General features: G+C 39.6%; 2 protein-coding genes across 2 annotated transcripts in view; one reads left to right on the top strand and one right to left on the bottom strand.

Moving 5' to 3' along the window:
* The window catches only part of LOC144638096 (uncharacterized), a 45,208-nt gene extending 27,295 nt beyond the window's left edge, over positions 1–17,913 (top strand). Inside the window, 12 exon segments of the mRNA XM_078497241.1 lie at positions 5,567–5,884; positions 9,547–9,753; positions 10,064–10,222; positions 10,927–11,144; positions 12,050–12,363; positions 13,705–14,052; positions 14,619–14,899; positions 15,653–15,823; positions 16,274–16,335; positions 16,337–16,457; positions 16,853–16,925; positions 17,625–17,913. Coding sequence (XP_078353367.1) covers positions 5,567–5,884; positions 9,547–9,753; positions 10,064–10,222; positions 10,927–11,144; positions 12,050–12,363; positions 13,705–14,052; positions 14,619–14,899; positions 15,653–15,823; positions 16,274–16,335; positions 16,337–16,457; positions 16,853–16,925; positions 17,625–17,772 — 2,420 coding nt within the window. The 3' untranslated portion in view covers positions 17,773–17,913.
* LOC144638242 (melanocyte-stimulating hormone receptor-like) lies at positions 463–2,871 on the bottom strand. Its single transcript, XM_078497456.1, has one exon. It carries the CDS (start codon positions 2,270–2,272, stop codon positions 1,235–1,237), a length of 1,038 nt encoding a protein of 345 aa, XP_078353582.1. The 5' UTR covers positions 2,273–2,871; the 3' UTR covers positions 463–1,234.
* Positions 17,914–20,710: the final 2,797 nt, after the last annotated feature.

The raw sequence follows: 20,710 nt of genomic DNA, 5'->3' as shown, positions 1-20,710 counted from the left end.
TGTGCTACGCATAATAAAGCACCACTTAGATAAACGTTCTCTGCGGGTTATATGTCAATAATATTGGAACCTTTAAATAATTAGTATAAAACAGTAATGGCTCTTTACATCTTAGTTAATATAAACACCCTCCTTTCTTGGGGCATTCTGACCGTTTTACGCTCTTCCCTAAAGAACTTGCAATGTAAATAATAAAATTGCCTAGTTTTAGCTTAGTTTTATTTTCACTGCATTCAAATCGCCTGGCGTTTTGTACAGGTGTACAAATACTTAAAGTAGTAAATGCAAATTATATTATCTATCACAATTTATTTAATAGGAGAATTCTCTCCTTTTTACACGCAAAGACCTGTTATTTCAAATTTTTTCCCCACTTATCATATTCTCTAGAAGTGGCTTTATTCGAGCCCATCGATTGTTTGCTCGGAGTAAAATTGTAACGTAGACATAACTGGCTATTGCTTTGCATAAAACAAGACAGTTTACGAATGATGTTTAAATAATTGATCACGAACCCATCAAACTCATCATCGTCTTCGTAAACATTACAGACAGCTTGTGGGAGTAAAATAAAGCTAGTTGAATTGGATCCGTTACCGCAGTTAATTTTGAGTTGCTTGCGAAATGTCCATAACATCGTTTTTGCTCAAGACGCTTTCGCTATAAATGCTCTCTGATCAGCTGATAATATTCTCTAGAAGTGGCTTTTTCGAGCCCATATATTGTTAACTCGTGTGAAATCTGTTGGCGCAGTGTAACGTAGACAATACGGGCTATTGTTTTGCATAAAACAAGAAGTTTTACGAATGATGCTTAAATAATTGATCATGTACTTATCGTCGTCTCAATAAAAATTACAGACGGCTTGTAGGAGTAAAATAAAGTTAGTTGGTTCAGTTGCTGCAGTTAATTTTGAGTTGCTTGCGAAACGTTTAGAACTCTGTTTTTGCTCAGGATGCTCGTTAGAAATGCTTACTATCTCTGGAAGTGGCTGTTTTCTTGCCCATAGATTGTTTTTTCGTGTGGCTTTTTTCGAGCCTATAGATTGTTTTTTCCTGTGAAATTCGTCGGGGCAGTGTAATGTACACATAACGAGCAATTGTTTTGCATAGAACAATTTTTACGAATGATGTTTAAATAATTGATTATGAACTTGTCATTGTCTGAATTAACATTACCGTAATGTTAAGACGGCTTGTAGGTGTAAAATAAAGTTAGTTGGATCCGTTTTAAATTACTGCAGTTTATTTTGAGTTGCTTGCGAAATGTCTATGACTCCGTTTTTGCTGAGGACGCTTTCATTATACATGCCCTCTTTATAAACGCTAAAGTTATAAACTTTACTGTCAACAATACTGTCTTTTCCGCGGAGTTTTCTTATGGTATTGTACGTTGCAAGGCGTATCTCTTGCATTCTGAACCAGTATAATAAGGGGTTTAACGAAGAATTGAGATATACGACCGTTGCTCCCCATTCGTAAGCTAGTTTAACTGTAGAGTTATAACCAACAAAGAGGCGCATTGCCATTGCTGTTAAAAACGGCGTATAACAAGCGAGAAACATCGCTAGAACATAGACCATAGTTATTACGGACTTCTTGTACTTTCGCATGTTGACCCCGTTCCAAGCTGAGCGAGTCTGGGCTCGGATTTGGTTTCGATGCCTTCGAAGAACACCAAACACTTTAATGTACGCTACAAACGTGGTTGTTAGACTTATACAGAGCACAGGCAGAGGAACAAGCGTCCAGTATCGATCCGAGTTGGAAACGAAGAGAAAAACAGCTGCAGTTACACAAAAGAACCAAAACACGAAAACAACTTTCAAAACTCGCGCCACGGTGACGACTTGTTTGTAACGAAGATGCAGATACAGCGCGAGCACTTTATCCACCGATATTGCTGCTATTGTCATAACAGAAACCCCTGCACACACAAACCCAGCTATCCAGTGAATGAGCCTTCCAATGCAGGCAGTTTCTGCACTGTCCTTAAACTCGGCGATCTTATAAGTGACAAGCATAGGCTGTGCTAAGAGACCGATTACCAGGTCCGAACCAGCGAGACAACATATGAGAATATTCGAAGGCGAGTGGAGAGCTGGTGTCTTCCAGATCACAAGGATGACCAAAATGTTCCATAGAGTCGCTACTAAGGACAACACAGAGTTAATAGCGCAACAGATTATCTCCGCGATGAAGATACCTCCTTCGTGCGAGAGCTGAACGTCTGTCAAGAAAAAACATTTTGTCGTGTTGTTTGTTGTTTCCATACCGTTGTGAGTTCTTCGCACACCGAACGGCAGTAGCAAGAATTTCAGTTCGATGTTAGCTGAAACCGTTTTAAGAGTTTATGCCAATGCAAATTTTGAAGTTAAATATCAAAATGTCCAAGAATTTGGCTATGTAGCATCTTGTTGTTCCAAGTCTTTTTAGCTGTGTAGTAAACGTCTTGATAGTTTGACGACAAATACAAATATCGTCGGGTATCGCACGAAGGACAGCTGAAAGTAGTCTTCTAAATTTGTTGTTTTCAGCCACTGCTCTCAAGTTACCAGTCAATAACGTTTTCTTATCTCACAGATAAGCTGTTTTCCTCCGTTCACTTTGTTGTTTTATAATTGCGTTCTGGAAACCACGTTCTAATTGAATGTGCCTTCTCGACAGCTAAGTAGTGTGTCAAAGGGAAACTGAATAATTTATGATCCGGCGGTACCTCTTATGAACAGGTGTCAAAACTGAAAAGTTCGAGAAAAAAAAAATGTTAGCATATACTAACTGCCAAGAAAAACTCGTATTTACTACCATTGCTCGTTGTCATTTTGAGGGAGTGTCCAATAGCAAAACTAATTATTACGGATTACTACTAAAACGATTTTTCTTCCGAACCAATTATAAGTGATAGTACTGATTTCTCAAGCCCAAGCGGTGAGGATGTTCACCAGAATGAACTCGAAACCCTTTTCCTGTATCTTACATCTTCACAGCAGTTTCGATGCAGTTTATTTTTCACTTTCGAGAAATGTTTTGTATCCTGGTATTTTGTGAATAAATTAGTATTATTCCAAGTTGTTTGTTAGCAAAAAATGCTCAGTCTGAACGCGGGGGTCATCCTAAAAATGCCTCCCACTATATGAACAGTAAATAAACCAAGCCTCGAAAATCGCAAGATTAATTTTCCGTTTGAGTTGACTGTTGACCTTAAAGTCTTAATAAAGTTTATACCGTAAGCAAGATTTAAGAGGGCTCCGCTCATTTTTGACAATATTTGAATAGGTTTATTTTATCGAAATATAAAATCTGTCAAGAGAGCTTTCTTTGTTTTGAAGTCCTATTGAAACTTCGTTAAAACGGAGAATCAATATTCGGTTCATTTTCTCAATAGCTTGTGAAATTCAGGTTCTAAAACGACCAAATACGCAACTGGTCTTCATTTTCATTGTAAACATTTTTTCTAAACAAACCTTTTTCATTTTGAACTATAAACGATTATGATTCACCGAGAATGAACTCAAAAAGTCATCAGCGAACCTGTGTTTGTTTACCTGACAAAACTTCGCCGAGATATTAAAAAAAAACCTTTCCGGAAATGCAAGAACAAAACACTTTAGCAGATCCACGCACGTGACCCTGATTTATTGGAATATATTACGCCTTCCTCTGGCTGAGGCTTTTGTGTTTTCATGTTGGTGTGATGATTTCATTCTATTTCAGACGTTAGATAATAAAACTCGATTTACGCGCGCTGACAGATGCGATTTAATTACGTTTTAGATTTTCTCAATCTTTTCGGAATCTAATTTTCTCTGGAAAACTCACATTTACGACAAAACACAGTAATTCTAAGGCTTGTTTTATTACAGATAAAATTATCAGATTGATGTGCGGAACATGAAGAAGAAGTTTATTATAGCTGGAAATATTTTCTTTCTAATGATCGGAAAATATTTTGCTCTCCTTTTGAAATGCAAATATTTTACACTGAAGATCAGAATCCGATGATGTTTTCGTGGCTCGATCCTATGGAAAAATGGAATTTTTAAAGAATTAAATATAGTGTTAAATACTTCCTGTTAACGAAAAATAGCAACCTTTCGACAAACTTTTAATATCTTTCTTATTGCGTTTTTATGCAGAAAATCAATGCGATCTCATACAGGAACACACATGCCGATAAAATACATCATTTCGGTGTTGTTTAGTTTTTCGTGGATCGAAAATTAAAAGCAGTGCTTTGTATGGGGGTTGAACCGGAATTTGATGCCAATAATTAACTTTCAATTTAATGAAGAGAACTGGCTTAAGAAACCAAGCTTAATACTTTACTTTTAAACTTTTTTTCTCAGGCAAAAAGCTGTGTTAGAAAGCATACATTTTCCTTTCCTTATGTAGTTTTTCAAAACATTTGTTTGTAAAACCCGGCCAAATTAAAGACTGAAGGAAATTTACTTTGCGTCAAGTTTGCAACCGAGATAATAGGGCGGCATATAGATTGGAAGGTTCTATTAAGGAGTTAAAACCAACAGAAAGGTGACAGCGAGTGCCGTTACCGTCCAACTACGACAATAGGCCTATAACTCTTGGTCATATGAGTAGCCGGCATTTATAAGTGCACTCAAAAAATTGCAATGAGAAAAAAATTGTCTATATTGTTTCAGTAAAACCACCATTAACTATATTTCAATTTGGAAGTACGCCGAGATGGCAGACAGTTTTAAGAAGCAAATTCTACTCTCCGAAATTTTTCGCTGCGACTTTGTGCCTCCAAAATTTACCATTTGAGATGAAAATATTCAGCTGGGTTACTTTTAAATAACCATAAAACACAGTGGGACATTCTGCATACGTTTCATCAACATCCTTTAAATTATGTTTTTATATCCAAAATAACATCTAGCGATCTAGATTTTTTCACAGAATATAAGCTAGAAAATTACAGAAACTTATTGTTGTGTGTTATCAAAACTAGCTGTACATTGCTTTACATTTAGGAAAACTGGAATTTTATTCCACTGGTTTTCTAAAAAAAAAATAGAGTCCGATGTTTGTTATGCACGGAACAGATGTTTTTACGGTTGAGCTTTTCGCTGGGTGAATTAAGATTTTCGCTCTGGATTTTATATTACAATATTTTGGTCATATGGCGGGCGATTTGATTGGATGGCTCATTTGTGAGGTCACGTCATGGTTGTTGTTTAATTTTAGAAAAAATACTGTTCGCTTTATGTTTACATGATCTGATACATTGGGTACGCGTGGTAGGTCCCAGACTACCTCTCCTATATCTTCCACTGCCAAAGAAGTTCCGCGGCAAGACTTTTCTCATCCATGAAAACAATCGAACTGAAGGCAAGTAGAAGCTCTCGCAAGGTACCAAATGAATGGCTCGCTACCCTTCCAGAAAACAATAGAACAAACAACAGGAACAATGCCCCTAGCCCTAAAACAATAACAACTGCTACATTAGAGGACCAGTAGACTAACAAGCTTATGATAGCTGCTAAACTGCTGATTTGAAAAGAGCCTATTTGAGCCTTCGCTTCAATTTCCACATTTTGTTTCTCCAGAGGCGCACTCCTGTCGCCATCTCCAAATCCTCGGCAAAAAGCTCAACAAGCCATTTGCTGACGGCGTTTATGAAATCAACCCGGACGGCAAAGGCGTGGTCAAGACCATATGCGACATGACACGTGACGGCGGTGGATGGACGCTATTGGTTGCCAGCTACACCAACAAATGGACCAAACAAAACGTACTACGGAATAATGAGATGGATCCAAAGCTGAAGAATGATTATTCCATTCTGTTTAAAGCAGACGATATTAAGAACAGTGGAAACGTAAAAGGTTCTGTTTTTGAATACCGTCTGGAAGCAGACAGCCCTGGTAAGTGCCATCATCAATATTTTTAGCACCTTATATTTTTTTACTAATTTTTGCAACTACTTTATTTCGCGAAAATGACAGAACCATATATTTTGTGAAGGGCACAAAAGGGCATTAAAGTTTTTCTAACGCCATAAAAGAATTTGTGCATTAAAAGCACTTGTGCATTAAGATTTTAAGCTTTAAATCGAGAATCGAGAAAGCATACTGTGTAACAAAGACAGGCAACTAAAAAGCTTCACTTCATATGAAAGTTTTTTACAGCAAAGGTACTTCTATCGCGTAATTGTTTTGCGTGTTTCCATCAAAAAAATCTCCCACTCAGTGCAACATAAAAGCTTTTAGTCGAGAAAGCATGTATACTTAGCAAAAAAAAGGGTAGCAAAAGAACCCCACTTGATAGGTCATTTAAGGTGCATCAAACGTGCACGTAAATATAAATGAACATATGGTCGAGTTAACAGCAAAACTGTTGATAACTTCAGGAACAGGACAACTTTCTTTAATTTTACAAACATGTTTCGACGGTTACATCCGTCCTCTTCAGTGCAACGGTTGTTGTTACAAGGTGGAGTTATATAGCGTACAATGTAAGCGTTATATTACGTTACAAAACAAACGCGAATATATTGGATTAAAACTTTCAGCGGAACTACAAAATGCGCGTGCACCTGGCAAAAGAGCTCTTGGTCATATGAACATATACATTTTATATAAACGCTAGTTCCTGACAGTTCAGTTTTCTTTTCATGCAACTGAATTCTTGGTTAAGTAAGAGCAACATAGCAAAATATAGAGTATACAATTTCGCGTTTTTTTTTTGTCACTGGGGATCAAAAGCCCTAACATTAATCATAAAAATAACATTTTCCTACCCTACGTCAGTTAAAAACTGGTCTACATGTACATCTACATTTAGGGGGATCTTGCAAAGGGAAGCATACTCCCATCACTGCAATTAAGACATTAAGAGGCCCTTAGGGCCTCTTCATATGATCCCGGTTGACCGGGCTGGCCCAGTTACCGAGATCTCGGCTCACTCCTATTTTCTTGTAAAATTTTGGATGTGTTCACATGAGAAGGTGGGCCAGCCCGGTTACCGATATCTCGGTTTCTGCAACCGAGATCTCGACAACCGGGAAGAATATTTTCCCATATGAACGCTCCAGCCCGGTCGCCGGGACGCAACTTTTTTTGAGAAAATACCTTCCCTTTCGTAATTGGGCGGTCCAAATGGTTTAATTTTGCCTTGTATCTATTTCCACTTCAGAAATATGCGAATTAGCTTTATTAATAAAGTTACATGGGTCAATAAAGCTACGATAGTCGCGAAAGATGCAACTTTATGTGTCGCCATTTTGCCTTTGTTTCTTGAATTTTATCCCCGTCAACCAGGCTAAAAGTTTCCATATGAACAGAGGTCAAAATCCGTCCTGGTAACTGAGACAGCTCGTAAACCGGGCTCATGTGAAGAGGCCCTAAATAAAAAATAAGCAGGTGAGGGGGGATAAAAAGACCTTTTATGTACATAATTTAACAAAGATTACTAAGAAAATAAAATTTATAAATTTAAAAGGGCCTGATTACATGAGCCGGGCTGGCCCGGTTAGCCGGGCTGGCTCGGTTTGCCGAGATGACTTTCAGCCCGGTATTACATGAGCCCGGTTAGCCGGGCTGGCCCGGTTTGCCGAGATGACTTTCAGCCCGGTTATAGCATGAATGATCAGAGCACGAATGATCTTAATCACCTTTTTCCGGCAATTTGGTTGTTAATTTTTTGCACTTATGCAGCTGGATGGGTTACGTTACCTCTAATTAGAAGGAGTAGCATTGTTAGAAGGAGTAGCATTGATTTTTTCGTCGGATATTGTGCTCGGAAGAGAAAATTAATGCTGGCCCGCTTAGCCGGGCTGGCCCGGTTAACGCGATTACATGGAAAATTTTCAGCCCGGCTAGCCGAGATCCCGGCATCGCGATACCGAGATCTCGGCTAACCGGGCTGGCCCGGTTGTCATGTAATCGCGAAGTTGATTTTTGTTGCGTTTAACAGACGTGCCGAGATCTCGGCAAACCGAGCCAGCCCGGCTAGCCGGGCCAGCCCGGCTCATGTAATCAGGCTCTAAGGGCCTGATTACATGAGCCGGGCTGGCCCGGCTAGCCGGGCTGGCTCGGTTTGCCGAGATCTCGGAACGTCTGTTAAACGCAACAAAAATCAACATCGCGATTACATGACAACCGGGCCATCCCGGTTAGCCGAGATCCCGGTATCGCGATGCCGGGATCTCGGCTAGCCGGGATGAAAATTTTCCATGTAATCGCGTTCACCGGGCCAGCCCGGCTAAGCGGGCCAGCATTAAATTTCTCTTCTGAGCACAATATCCGACGAAAAAATCAATGCAACTCCTTCTAAATAGGATGTAGAGGTAAAGTAACCCATCCAGATGCATAAGTGCAAAAAATTAACCACCAAATAATTTTTTTATTGCCGGAAAAAGGTGATTAAGATCATTCGTGCTCTGATCATTTATGCTAAAACCGGGCTGAAAGTCATCTCGGCAAACCGGGCCAGCCCGGCTAACCGGGCTCATGTAATACCGGGCTGAAAGTCATCTCGGCAAACCGAGCCAGCCCGGCTAACCGGGCCAGCCCGGCTCATGTAATCAGGCCCTAAAATACCGAAATATCAAGTTAATTTAGAATAAAAATCAGAACCTAGTTATAATGTCATAGTTCTAATCTATGTGCGATTTTGAATAATTCAGATTTTTTTAGATCTAAAACATCGTTAGGTAAGGCGTTCCATTCTCTGATAGTTCTACAATAAAATGAAATTCTGCCGAGTTTTCAGAGTTCGGAGTTAGTTCGATGAACTTGTCTTTGTAGAAAGATGGAAGTTGGCAATTGTGCCTTTTGATATAGCATGGGATTTCTAATGCTGATTCACCATGGATTATTATTTCATTTCATCGGGCATTGTGGCGTATTTTGCGGGCTAAAATGGAGAATTCAGCGGGCTAAACCATTCAACTGTTCGCGCCGTTTTCTTGCTGGCTGGTATAAGCTGGCATCACTTCAAGCTCCTTGAGTCGAGACGCTTCAAAACTGTTTTTGAGATTTATAACGACAAAATGTTTGAAGGACTGAACGGGAAAGCAAATTTTCAGTCTTCTCAGCTAGATGAAGAGGAATAACAGAAACTCAAAGAAGAATCCAGGCGGCGAAGTGAATGTAAGTTTGTCTTCGTCGAGCGAAGCTCGCTCAGTTGAATTTCAGGCATATTCCAAACTGCCAGTTCAGTTAACAGCACAATTAATTTTAACACTTCTAAATGACGACTATTTCTTTGCTGCCGATAGAATTTTGTAATTTCCTTTTCAAGCAAAGATTGTTTTAAGTAATTTTGCGGTTTTCTGCCGAGTTTTGTAAACTTTTAAACCTAGTTTTCAATCAGAAATTAAACGCCGACTCGCACCGGCAGTGTTCAAGATATCGCTTACTGTTTTTGATTCCTTAACTTAATGCCCTCATTTCTAAAATGAGCCTGAGTCGGGCCAAAAACATATTTACGCCCAAGAACATCAACTCTATTGTTATATTACTATTTATCACCATTATTTATCTTTTGATACATTATCCTCTTCCCTTCCTTTTTTGTGTTACAGGGAGATGGGGTGGTATTTGGAAAGCACCCCGTAGTTACAGCTTTGTCAATACGGATAACAGTCAGACTGGAGTGGAGCTCATCAAAAAGTTTGACAAATGGGACTATGACTGGTATGGCGGACTGCACAAAAGAATGCCTTGGTTATATGGTGAGAGGTTAACTACAGCTGCAGAGCCAAAGACAAGTGAATTTGGCTCCATTACAGGTCAGTAAAGAAATAAAAACAATTTATTATATAAACTAGAGTGAATTACCAGGATTTCTCTCTTTCTTTCCTCCGATTTTAAGTTGGAACCAATTTTCGTTTTCCTTAAAGGTAACGTTACGCTATTGAGACGTTGTTTGCCATGTTTTAGTTGTGTAACCCGCTAATGTTAATTTGACAATGCAAGAAACCACAACAGCAGCTCATGATGATACTGGCTGTTACCAATAAATGTTTTTATAAGTAACATGTCGTTCCTTTTGCCTATGATTTTTTTAAATAAACTATCTTAAACGATGTTATTTTACAGCTTCTATGAAGAAATATCACCCTGCCCCTTGGATATATGGAACAGACAAGGAACAATGTCCAACCTATATCTGGTACTGGATGAGGGAAGGAGAATATGGCCCACCGAGGTCCTGTATGGAGGTCAAAACACGCAGTATTGGAAAGGAGGGTGTTTCAGGTTTTATATATTTAGTAAAAATACCTTTTTTTTTTAGAAAACTTTGAAAATAAGTCAAATTGTTCTTGTTTTTTAGGTGCTCGGAGATTTGATTGAGTGAACTAGGGGAATACAGAAAACTGAGATTGTGCAGTGAAGTCAGTTTTCGCAATCATATTCAAAAATAGTTGTGAAATCCAGGTTTCATGTTTTAAACTATACAACAAGGCATATTGTGATATAAATAAAGCTACGTGTAACTAATTTAAGGTTAATTTCGGGGGCCCTGTTTCTAAGTTAACCCCATTAGCCAATAGAAACCTTCCTTCGCAGTCGAATTGTTACATAGAAAACTCTGGCTCGTATTCCGATTGTTGGTTATAATATTTTTGCTTGTGCTGAAAAACTATTATAGGGGTTCGCGATCGTGTATTCCACAAACTGCCATATTTTGTTCTTCCTAGACCACAAAAAGCTTTCGTTTTCTCCTTTAAACCGAAACCGCCATAATTTTTTGATAGTAAACTGCCATATAATTAGGAATGTACCCTTAAACCGCGACTCACAGACAAAAACCCCATAACAAAAAAAAAAAAGTTCGAACGTTACTACGCCCGCACATAGACTTCTACTACTGTAAATTCTTTAATTTTTCAGTACGTAGTTCAAGAAAAGACAATAAGAAATGACACTCTACTGTACTTTTTTCTTTGTTAATGCTGAAGATGGTTTCTACAGTATTCAGCCAGTGGACAAAGCAGTATCAACGTACTGTGATATGACGCGCAACGGTGGAGGCTGGACTCTACTCCTTACCAGTGCTTCCCGTCAAGGATGGAACGCGCAGAACATTCTTGACCGAAATGGAAACAAACCGTCGCTAACAGCAGACTTCTCGATTCTTGGGCAGGCTGATAGTATTCTTGGAAAAGAAAAATTCCAGGTGTTAACATTTGCTATTATTATCCAATCCCCTCGGTACGTAGGATACAAACAAACGTACAAATATCACACGATATTTCTACTCTAGAAGATCTGCTAAACAGGCTTTCTGTACATGTACACGTGCACCTCATAACTGTTCTGACCGCCTGAAAAAGACAAACACAGTTCAAAGTCAGTATATGGGGAAAGGAGATCGTTAAATCATCAAATCTCTTTATATTTAACAATTAGACTACGAGCCCGAGTTTTCTATGAGCAAATAGTCAACGAGGCGCAGCCGAGTTGACTATCGCTCATAGAAAACGAGGACGAGTAGTCTAATTGTTTTAGTAGAAACTCTAAAGGATTGCAGTCCAAAACCTACAATATTGTGCACTTTGAAGACAAAAATCAAGAAAATTTACCGCTTAAAGAGCTACTCGCGCGCGACTGTTTTCTATCGGCGAATAGAAATCAGTGGGAGAACCAATCAGATTCGCGGATTTCCAATAGAACACAGCTGAGTTTCTACTAAAGGGTGTTATATTTAGCGTGTAGTATTGCTGTAGATTCTTACTTGTCATTTCTATGTTGACTTGTGCCATGTACTTGTCAAAATACTGCAAGACCCTTAAAAATTATGCAGCGACATTACACACAAGAGGTCTAATAAGATATGAATTTTCACCGTGAAATTTGTTCATCACGATAAGTAGCCTTGGTTAACAATGAGGAAACTTTCTCTGCGCGCTTAATTCTCTTAATTCTTAGCTAGCTGGATAGACATACTGATGGTATGGCTATACAGACTGAAAGCCGCGTTATATTTGTTTACATGCGCGATCGTGGGTTACCTTACTGAAAAACAATTACTTCGTTAAATAATAACTACATGCAGTTTCATTCCTTCTTTACTTCATATAGTACCGAATTGAGGCCGATGGTGATGACACGTCGGGAGCGATCTGGGAAACGGTTCGAGGCTACTCCATGATGTCATCTTCCGACGCTCAAACAAACATACGACTGCTAAAAAAGTTTGGGACCTGGGACCAATCGACAGCTAATTTGAACAAGCGAGTTCCTAGTCTCGAAGTCAGCGGACAACTTCTGTATACAACCGGTACTGCTGGCGATAATTCTGGGACAATCGTGTCTACGACAAACGGCGCGACGTACATAAAGGACGAGAAACCTAAACCGAGGATCATAAGAGTCTGGGCACGAGAGGGAACCAGGTATGAGTATTATTGAAAGAAAGGTCATATGTGCCGTTGAATTTACAACCCTAACTTAGGTAAGGTAAAGTCTGCTTCGAGCCAGTGGCCCATACAGGCCGGAGCTTATTCCGGTTTCCGTAGCATTAAGCGACTAGGAGTATTGCTACTCCCCCTGGATGGGATGTTAGTCCATCGCAGGGTTACCCCCAGCAGTAAAGTCGCCGGTACCCATTTATACACCTGGGTGGAGAGAGGCACTGTGAGAGTAAAGTGTCTTGCCAGGCATCGAACAGCGCCCCGGCCAGGCATCGAAACCGGGCCGTTCGACTCGGAGGCGAGCGCGCTAACCATTAGGCCACCGCGCCTCCCACAAGGCGTACAACCCTAACTTAACCCTTACTTAATTCAAGACAAAATGTTTTTTTTCAGCCGTCAGACACCGACTGCAGACAGCAACATTGAAAATATCAAATACTTGCATTGTTAAAAAAACATCAGCTGTGTAAAGGTTACCACACGAGTAACACTTGCAGGTTTCAACATTAATAAGACCAAATTCAATTGGTCTTTGCAAAAGCCAAATGCGTCATAGGAATATTATACCTTGGATCGTTTTTTAATGGAACCAAACAGTTTGAATAATTTGACATTTCTTAGGGGCTCGTATATTATAGTTGCTTATCCTGCCGTGGCTTTTCAAACGCTAGGGAAATATTTTTCTCAGTCGCAACACCCGGCCAAAAAACGGGCTATACAGTTAACTCTCTCTTAACGGACACCTCCATAAGACGGACACCTGGTGATAGTCCCTGCCGTTTTTCAGTCATTTTACTGTAACTAAACTCTCTATAAGACGGGCACCTCTCTAAGACGGACTACGGACACTTTGAAATCATTAACGGACACTTGAGAAGTGTTTATTAGTAAAAATAATTCCAAATGTCGTATCGACCTAAATTAAAGTTAGTCAGCGCCCTTAGGATACGTGTATATCAAGCTTACCAACCACAAACAATGACGCTTTAAGTGATTACTTCTCTGCTTTCGTGTATGGACACTAAAGGGGTCGTTTTCTACTTACAGTATTACAGTTTGTAGCTCTCAATTTTTACTTTAACAAGCAAATACGGTCCTTTTATTACTTTAGTCTTGTTGCAGTTAGTAAAGGTTTGTTGCATTGTGCAAAGGTTTAGCTTTTTCACCTCTCTTAGACGGACAGCTGCGGCCGGTCCCGAAGGTGTCCGTCTCTAATATAAGAGAGTTGACTGTATTTATCCTTAATTCTGACATTGAAACGTCTTGTTTTATAATCAGTTTTGAAAAATAAGATAGCTCTAAGGCCCATCTCTCTCGTAACAGGCGCTTGTGCAATCAAATCAAGATTTACGGCACACAGCTGGGCAACGCCTACGATGACGGTGTCTACATGATCAAGAAGAATGACGTCGACTTTCTGCCCGTCTTTTGTGATATGACGTCAGATCCCGGCGCCTACACACTGCTAGTCACCAGTGCCTCGAACAACTGGAACGCCAAAGACGTCACGTTTCGAAATGTCGAGAAACCGTCTCTAGGCAACGACTACTCAATTCTGGGAATAGCCGATCAGATAAAAGATCTTAGTGCAGCTAAATCATTTAAGTATCGGCTGGAGGCTAATTCGCGAGGAACCTGGGGTGGAATTTGGCAGGCACCAATAGACTACACGTAAGTAAACTGGTAGGCCCAATAACCGGCTGCTGTTTGAGAAACGAGCCCGCGATTCTTTTTTAAAGGAAGGGAACAAAGACAGGACTGACTTCAAAGAGTGGCGGAAATTTAACCTAAGAAATTGAATGATTTGTTTATCTGTTTGTTGATCTTTTTGTTTGCCTGTTCGTTTGTGTATATGCTTGTTTGTACTTGTTTCTTGTCGGATTGTTTGAACATAGGTTTAAGGGCCACTGCCTAACCATACGACATTGCCCTCTTTCTGTATTACTGAAATATTACAGGTCTTTGCGTAAGGGATAACTTCCATCAGATTGCATGTCGTATTTTTAACGCTTGATATCTCCAAAATTTTACAATTTATTTCTTTAACTGATAATGTCTCATTTTGTTCGTCGTTCGACTGATATGTTCGTGTAACAACAACAACAGAGGCTCACAAATGACACTAGTTGACGGTGTCTTTTAAATGAATCATATAATTAATGGCTCTTTTGAAAAACAACACATTTGCCATTTAAAAAATGTATCACCATGTATTACCATTTTCAAACAACTCACAGGTTTTTGAAAACCGACAACACGCAAACCAACGTCAACCTCAAAGAAAAGTTCAGCAAATGGCAATACAATGACGATGGCCTCCAGAAGCGCATGCCTTGGATGGCCCGAACGTTTGGATTGCTGACCACTGCGACAGTGGGCGACTGGTATCCTCGCGGTACTATCATCACGGACAGACCAGAGGGAAAGCCAGCTAACTGGATATATCCTGGAATGTTCGATCCAGGAGTTATATGGTATTGGATAAATGAGGACGACTGTGATCAAAGCAGGAAACCAGGTGAGTGACAGGAGACAAAGGAAATTATATTAACCAAAGGTGCGTGATAAACAGTCTTAATCCCGTTTCCCGAGATAAAACATACAACCGCTTCTCTGCACGCCCTGCAGACCTTTAATTCCTGAAGGCAGTATTTTGAGGAAACCTAAGGTTTTTTTCTCCTTTCTTTTTCAATACATGCGACTTCTATATTTCCAAGCAGAGAGGCTAAATTTGACAGATAAATAAATAACTTTAAACTGACGAATAAAATTAAACCCACTTCGAAAGATAGTAAGAGATTTACAGAAAAGTTTCGATCGCCTGGAACACTACCCGGTGTAAAATCCACTAAGCAAAATGCTGCTACATAAATTATAGTACTTAATAGAGTAAGGTAATGAAGTGCTATCTAAAAGACCCTTTGAATTATATTGCCTCGAAGCAAGCACCATAAGAAATGCTTAGGGACCTGCAGTCACTGAGAATTTGTCTATTGACTTCAGAGTTTAATAATTACATATACCAATACTTATGGGACTCTATAAGGGGCCTCTGATAGCAGTAGGAACGACGATATTGATTACGAGAACGCGAAGTCCAGCCACGTTCCTAGAGCCTTCACTCCGCTCTGGTCTGACATGTTAAATAGTAGGCTACCTGTACGCGATTGGTGTGAAGTGTTACCATTGAAAGCATAAGCACATGGTTTAATTGTCGTAATCCTGCTCAATGTCCGACTAACGGTCACTTATGTTTAAATGTATTGCACAGTTGATGGCGGAGTGTCAGGGTGGGGTGAGTGGAGTCGTTGTGACCAGGTCTGCAAGCCAGGCACTAGGACCAGACAGAAGAAGTGTGATAATCCCAAACCAAAATGTGGCGGCAACCATTGTGATCCAAGAATACTGCAGAAAGAGACACAGGAATGTAACTACTGTCCAGGTTAGACCCCAGTCTCCTCATACACCATGCGTCGTCCCTATGGTCAATGACGTCATGAACAGTCACGCGCCACTTGTATAACATGATAGGCCAAATCAAAGTATTCTGTCAAGCTATCACAACTGGAACAATTCCAGCTTTGCTGTTAAGCTTTACTAAACACTAGCTACAGTCCTTTCACAATTCAATGTAATAAAATTAACGCGAATTTGATAGTGTTTTACAGCTAAGAGTTCTGTTACGTGGAGTTTGGATTGTTTTAGTTTTGCTCATTTTCATTCTCAAGGAAAAACTGTGACGATTTTGTATTCGTTGTACTGAAGTCTTATCAATGTTAACTGAGCTTCTCTGTAAATTCTTTATCGGGTGATATTCTTTTGCAGTGCGAGCTTGTGTTATCAATGGAAATAATTGTCATGGATTCTTTTTCTTTGCGTCTCACTTTATTAGAAAGTCCCATCCGGGCGGTTGACAAATTCTGCGTACAACCTCAGCGAGCAGGCTGCCAGATATCAAGACGGGACTTCTTTGGTTTACAAGTCTCCTGCCGACTGCTCAAAGGAATATCAGAATTTTATTTACGATGATGGTGTCCTGATGCACAAATGTAGTGGAAAATACGTTTGCCCGAGAGGTTTGTTAAATAATCGAGCTATTGCAAGTGTTTTTTTGTTGTATTGATTTACTTTTGTTTGCTTTTTTTCGTCGATTTCTTTGTTTTGCGTACATCTTCAGACCACTTATACTTCGAATGAAGAGGCATGCAATATCTTACTTTACTCGTTTCCAGTCATTTCTTATCATCGACCTCCGCGTCCTACATGGGGAGGAGCCAGCTATCTCAGGGTGATGAATACTTGTTAAGCGGGTTTTATAATCAATATTTGGAACTCCAAACAGCTTAAGAATACAGTTAATTACATTATTAAGGTTTGGGCAAAGTGGATCTACTACACAGGGAGTATTCCACCTGGCAAACACTAATTTGTCTGAAACAAAGGCTGTTTGCTTCTGTTTTGTTCTTTTTAGGTGGTCGAGTTGACTTCGGTGCTAACCTTGTTTTGAGCTCCAATTGTGATCCAGAAAATGCCAGATTTGAAAGGTAAGACGGTAGCCATTTAAATGGGAAACAAATCCGGGTGGTTGTCGGAAATTGGAACGAAAACCCTAAAATTTCACAGTTTACAGTTTGTGGGTCTGGCTCGAATTCATTTTTACACCTAAACTGGGTAGACACTATTTTCGGGTTATCCGCCCTGAAAGGAATGATGGCTTCCAGTGATCATTCCCATCACTTTGGGAGTCTCTCCGCCTGTGTGGAAATCAAAGATCTTTTCTGGTTGAGTCCATGACGTTTGTCCCGAAGTTCTAAGCGACAAGGCAAGTTAGTTCCCGCTCTAATTAATGGTACTGAAATGAAGTAGACAAAGCATATGACTAAAGAACGTTGTTTTATAAATTTGAGTGGCTTGGTTTATAGTTTGCGAACAGCCAAATAAAGGACAAATAAAAGTAAAGTTTCTTGTCCAAGAAAAGTCCGGTTTCTTAGAGATAGCCACTTAGAGCGAGCACGATAAGCGAAATAGTATGCTTACGGAGCTCCAGCGAGCCCAAGTGGTACCAATTTCGTTCACTCACGATTTTTGATCGTTTTCCTATCTAAAAGAGGATGTTGCTAACAGTTAAAGTGCAACGATAAAAGTATCCTACTAAAATTAGTTGCGTTATAACTCAGCGACAGTAGCGGGGTAGAAAATTGTTGAGTTGACTAACCAGTGGTATCCTTGTTTGTCTGTTCCAGGACACCAGGGAAGTCACTCATGCACATAAAGAGTGGCCTGTGCGTACATGCCAAAGGAGGGAGGCCTTCAGATGGAGTCCCGCTTGTGTACTACGAAGGATGTGACCAACCAAGGCTCAAGCTGGATCTTTATCAACTCCAGGCCTAGGACAAGCCTGGTGGCCGGAGCGCTTGACCGTCTTTTACACGGTTCATTATTCAATTGAGCATGACTTAAGTAAATGCCTGCATAGGAAGCCTTCTTAATTCGTCTGAATGGATGTGTTGTTTCAGCGCCATTTTGCTAAAATTGTTTAATAATAATAATAATAATAATAATAATAATAATAAGTAATAATGCTTTAATAGACATTCAGTTGCAGTATTAATAACTGAATTACACGAGTAAAAAACAAGCTAAGGTATAAATATAAACTATAAATATAAAAATTACAATATATATACAATAAAAGGTTCTATTATAAACAAGCTAGTTCGAGGTGTAAATATCGAAAAGTGACGAAGTCCTGAGAACTGCTTCGTTCTGCGAGGTTTGATGGTGCTTCGACTTGTGCCGGATCTTAAGTCGTAGTTATGTACAATCTCCTCACGTCGAGGCAAAAGAAAATGAAGAGGCGCTATTTACATCTTGAAGTTTACAGACATACTGCCGGCAAAGATGTTGGCGCCGTTCTTTCAAAGTGAAGTGAGGCCGAGCAGCCGTAATGCCTCGTTGTAGTCGAGGGAAGGACAAATAATAAACATGGCTCTCTTCTGGACTCTCTCAATGTTAGTTATCTAAAAAGTCAGGAATGGTTTTCCCCTCAGACAGGGGCGGCATATTCTAAAATAGGACGCACTATTGTAACAAATACTTTGGCTAATGCTACCGGCGTGGCACCGCATTTCTTTAAAGTATCCTTAGAGACTTGAATGTAATTGACCAGTTTGATTCCGTTGATCGACTGTAAACCTGGCTTTGTTGGATTCAGAGAGGTTGGGCTCTTCTCTCTTTCTGGACACCACCCTATTACGGACAGTTTACTTGGTCGAAATCCGGACGTTGTATAGTGAACTTACTTTAATAATTAGGTAGCAATAAGTCAGAGACAATTCTTTTCTTTAGTTTCATTTTTTAATGAAAAATTTTGCACGAGATGAAATAATGAAAAATGAAAATTGTTTGAGTTGCGCTGCTCGTTTTATTTAAAAAATAAGCTTGTCCACTCGTGTCTACTGTTTGTGCAACAAGTCTCTGCAACAACATTAAAATGAACTAGTCGACAAGGGACTTGTCCCTGCAAAGCGAATTCTTGTAGGGACTTGCCCCAAGCAAATTATTCATTATTTTTCCGGGTTCCAAACTTAAAAGGCTTAAAACCTTTGTAGTTAGCAAGTCACGTGCTGCGTTAGGGGTTTCCCCAGAATTATTTATATATTAGTCGCAGTTTAATAGTCGAGCTCAGTGTTTTCAATTTATGCGATTCTGGCTAGCACTGGCTTGATTTTACTCATTTTCCTCACTCGCCCGCCTTTTTCGCTTTCTCCCAACTACTGAGAGCCTGGAACAGGCTATAATGTCTGCAGACGACGGTTTAAGTTCATTTGTTGTTCATTTATTTTCTGTGCTTTACTTTTGTATTTGTCTATTGCTTCAGCATATTGAATTCTCTAAATTCTTTCAATGTATTGGCATCACTGCCAGATTAAGACACTGCTGAAAAACAACAAGAAAAGCCTTCTTGGTTTTAAATTGCAATGGCCCGACTACAGACTACTGACGTATTGAGCGCGCCCAACTTAATCGGATATGGGTACTCATTTGTAAGCCGTGACAGCAATTAATTCGACCTAGCATACTGACTGAGTAGCAGTGCTTTTAATACGGGCAGTGCTCTAAGGTGGTTTTCCCTTCACTTGAGGGTTGCTAATATGCATAAAGCCAAACAGAATCTACAGTTTGACTTACCCTAAGCATATCTGTCTCGGTCAATTAAATGGACATTGGAAATTTAAAGTGGTAAATTAGGTTTTATTTTTTTGTTATTTTTCGACACTAATGATATAAGTCCATGATTTCTTACAACTTCCGCTCTCTTCTCCCAAACAGATATTTGGACAGTAAGTCTAGCAACCGTCAGTCATAATGCTCTTATCAGTTGACAACGCCATTAGCGCCGCTTGGCTACTTGTCTTTTCGTGTTCAGACATCATTTGATGTCAATACAAGTAGGGGTCATGAATGGTCCATCAAAATTTTACAGTGCTCGCAAAAGTAGGCTTCTGCTCGGAATGCTCGCAAAATTTTAGTGGAAGCCTGCTTGCTCGTGCTCGCATATTTTCACAAGTGCTCGCATGCTCGGTTTTTAGTGGAGGTAGCTTTTTGAAAAGTGCTCGTTGCTCGCAAGGCTAACTTTTGCTCGTGCTCTTAAAGCAAAACGCCGTGCTCACATGCTCGCAAATGCCCGCAAAAACCCAAGTATCAAACATAACCTACACGGTTTTCTTTGGATAATATTTCAATCAAATCACTGAGCCTTAGAAAGCTTGTCATTCTCTGGCAGTCATTATACTGCTTCAAGAAAATTATAAATCAAATAATTCTGTATGTACTTCAATTATTTTTTCGACGTTTTTGCTGGTAGAATAGGGGTTAGTAGACAAAATTTGGATCCACATATTTGTAAACTCTCAAGGGACTTTTTTAATTTCTCAAGGGACTGTTTTAATTTCTCAAGGGATTACTTTCCGCTGTGGGTGATCACTTGCGATTTCGTGGAAAAAACGTGACTTGTCACATTTATTTTTACAAACGTTATATAACAATTTTAAAAGTGATATGTCAGCTTTCTTATCTCAACGCACGTGTGTCTGAAAGGCGATCTATAAAAAGCGTCGCACAAACAATGGATTGCGTAACTAAAACACGAATAAATAATCACTAGCACGTACATCGCGTTGAGAGCAATGTTGCATGAATCGGCTTTACAACATGCGATAGTATCTACGCAGTTCGAGTGGAATTTCAGTCAAAGACAGCAAAATTCTTTCGTATTTCATCTTCAAATATAATTCGAAAGCATTCACTGTATATGCGGCTTTTGTTT

Source organism: Oculina patagonica, chromosome 14 (assembly GCF_052425735.1).
Source record: "Oculina patagonica isolate OP01 chromosome 14, crgOcupat, whole genome shotgun sequence".
In the NCBI taxonomy this organism is placed as follows: Eukaryota; Metazoa; Cnidaria; class Anthozoa; order Scleractinia; family Oculinidae; genus Oculina; species Oculina patagonica.
This window is presented reverse-complemented; position numbering and strand designations above follow the sequence as displayed.

Excerpts from the sequence above, each read along its gene's own strand:
- LOC144638242 (XM_078497456.1), bottom strand. The coding sequence starts at position 2,272 with ATGGAAACAACAAACAACACGACAAAATGTTTTTTCTTGACAGACGTT.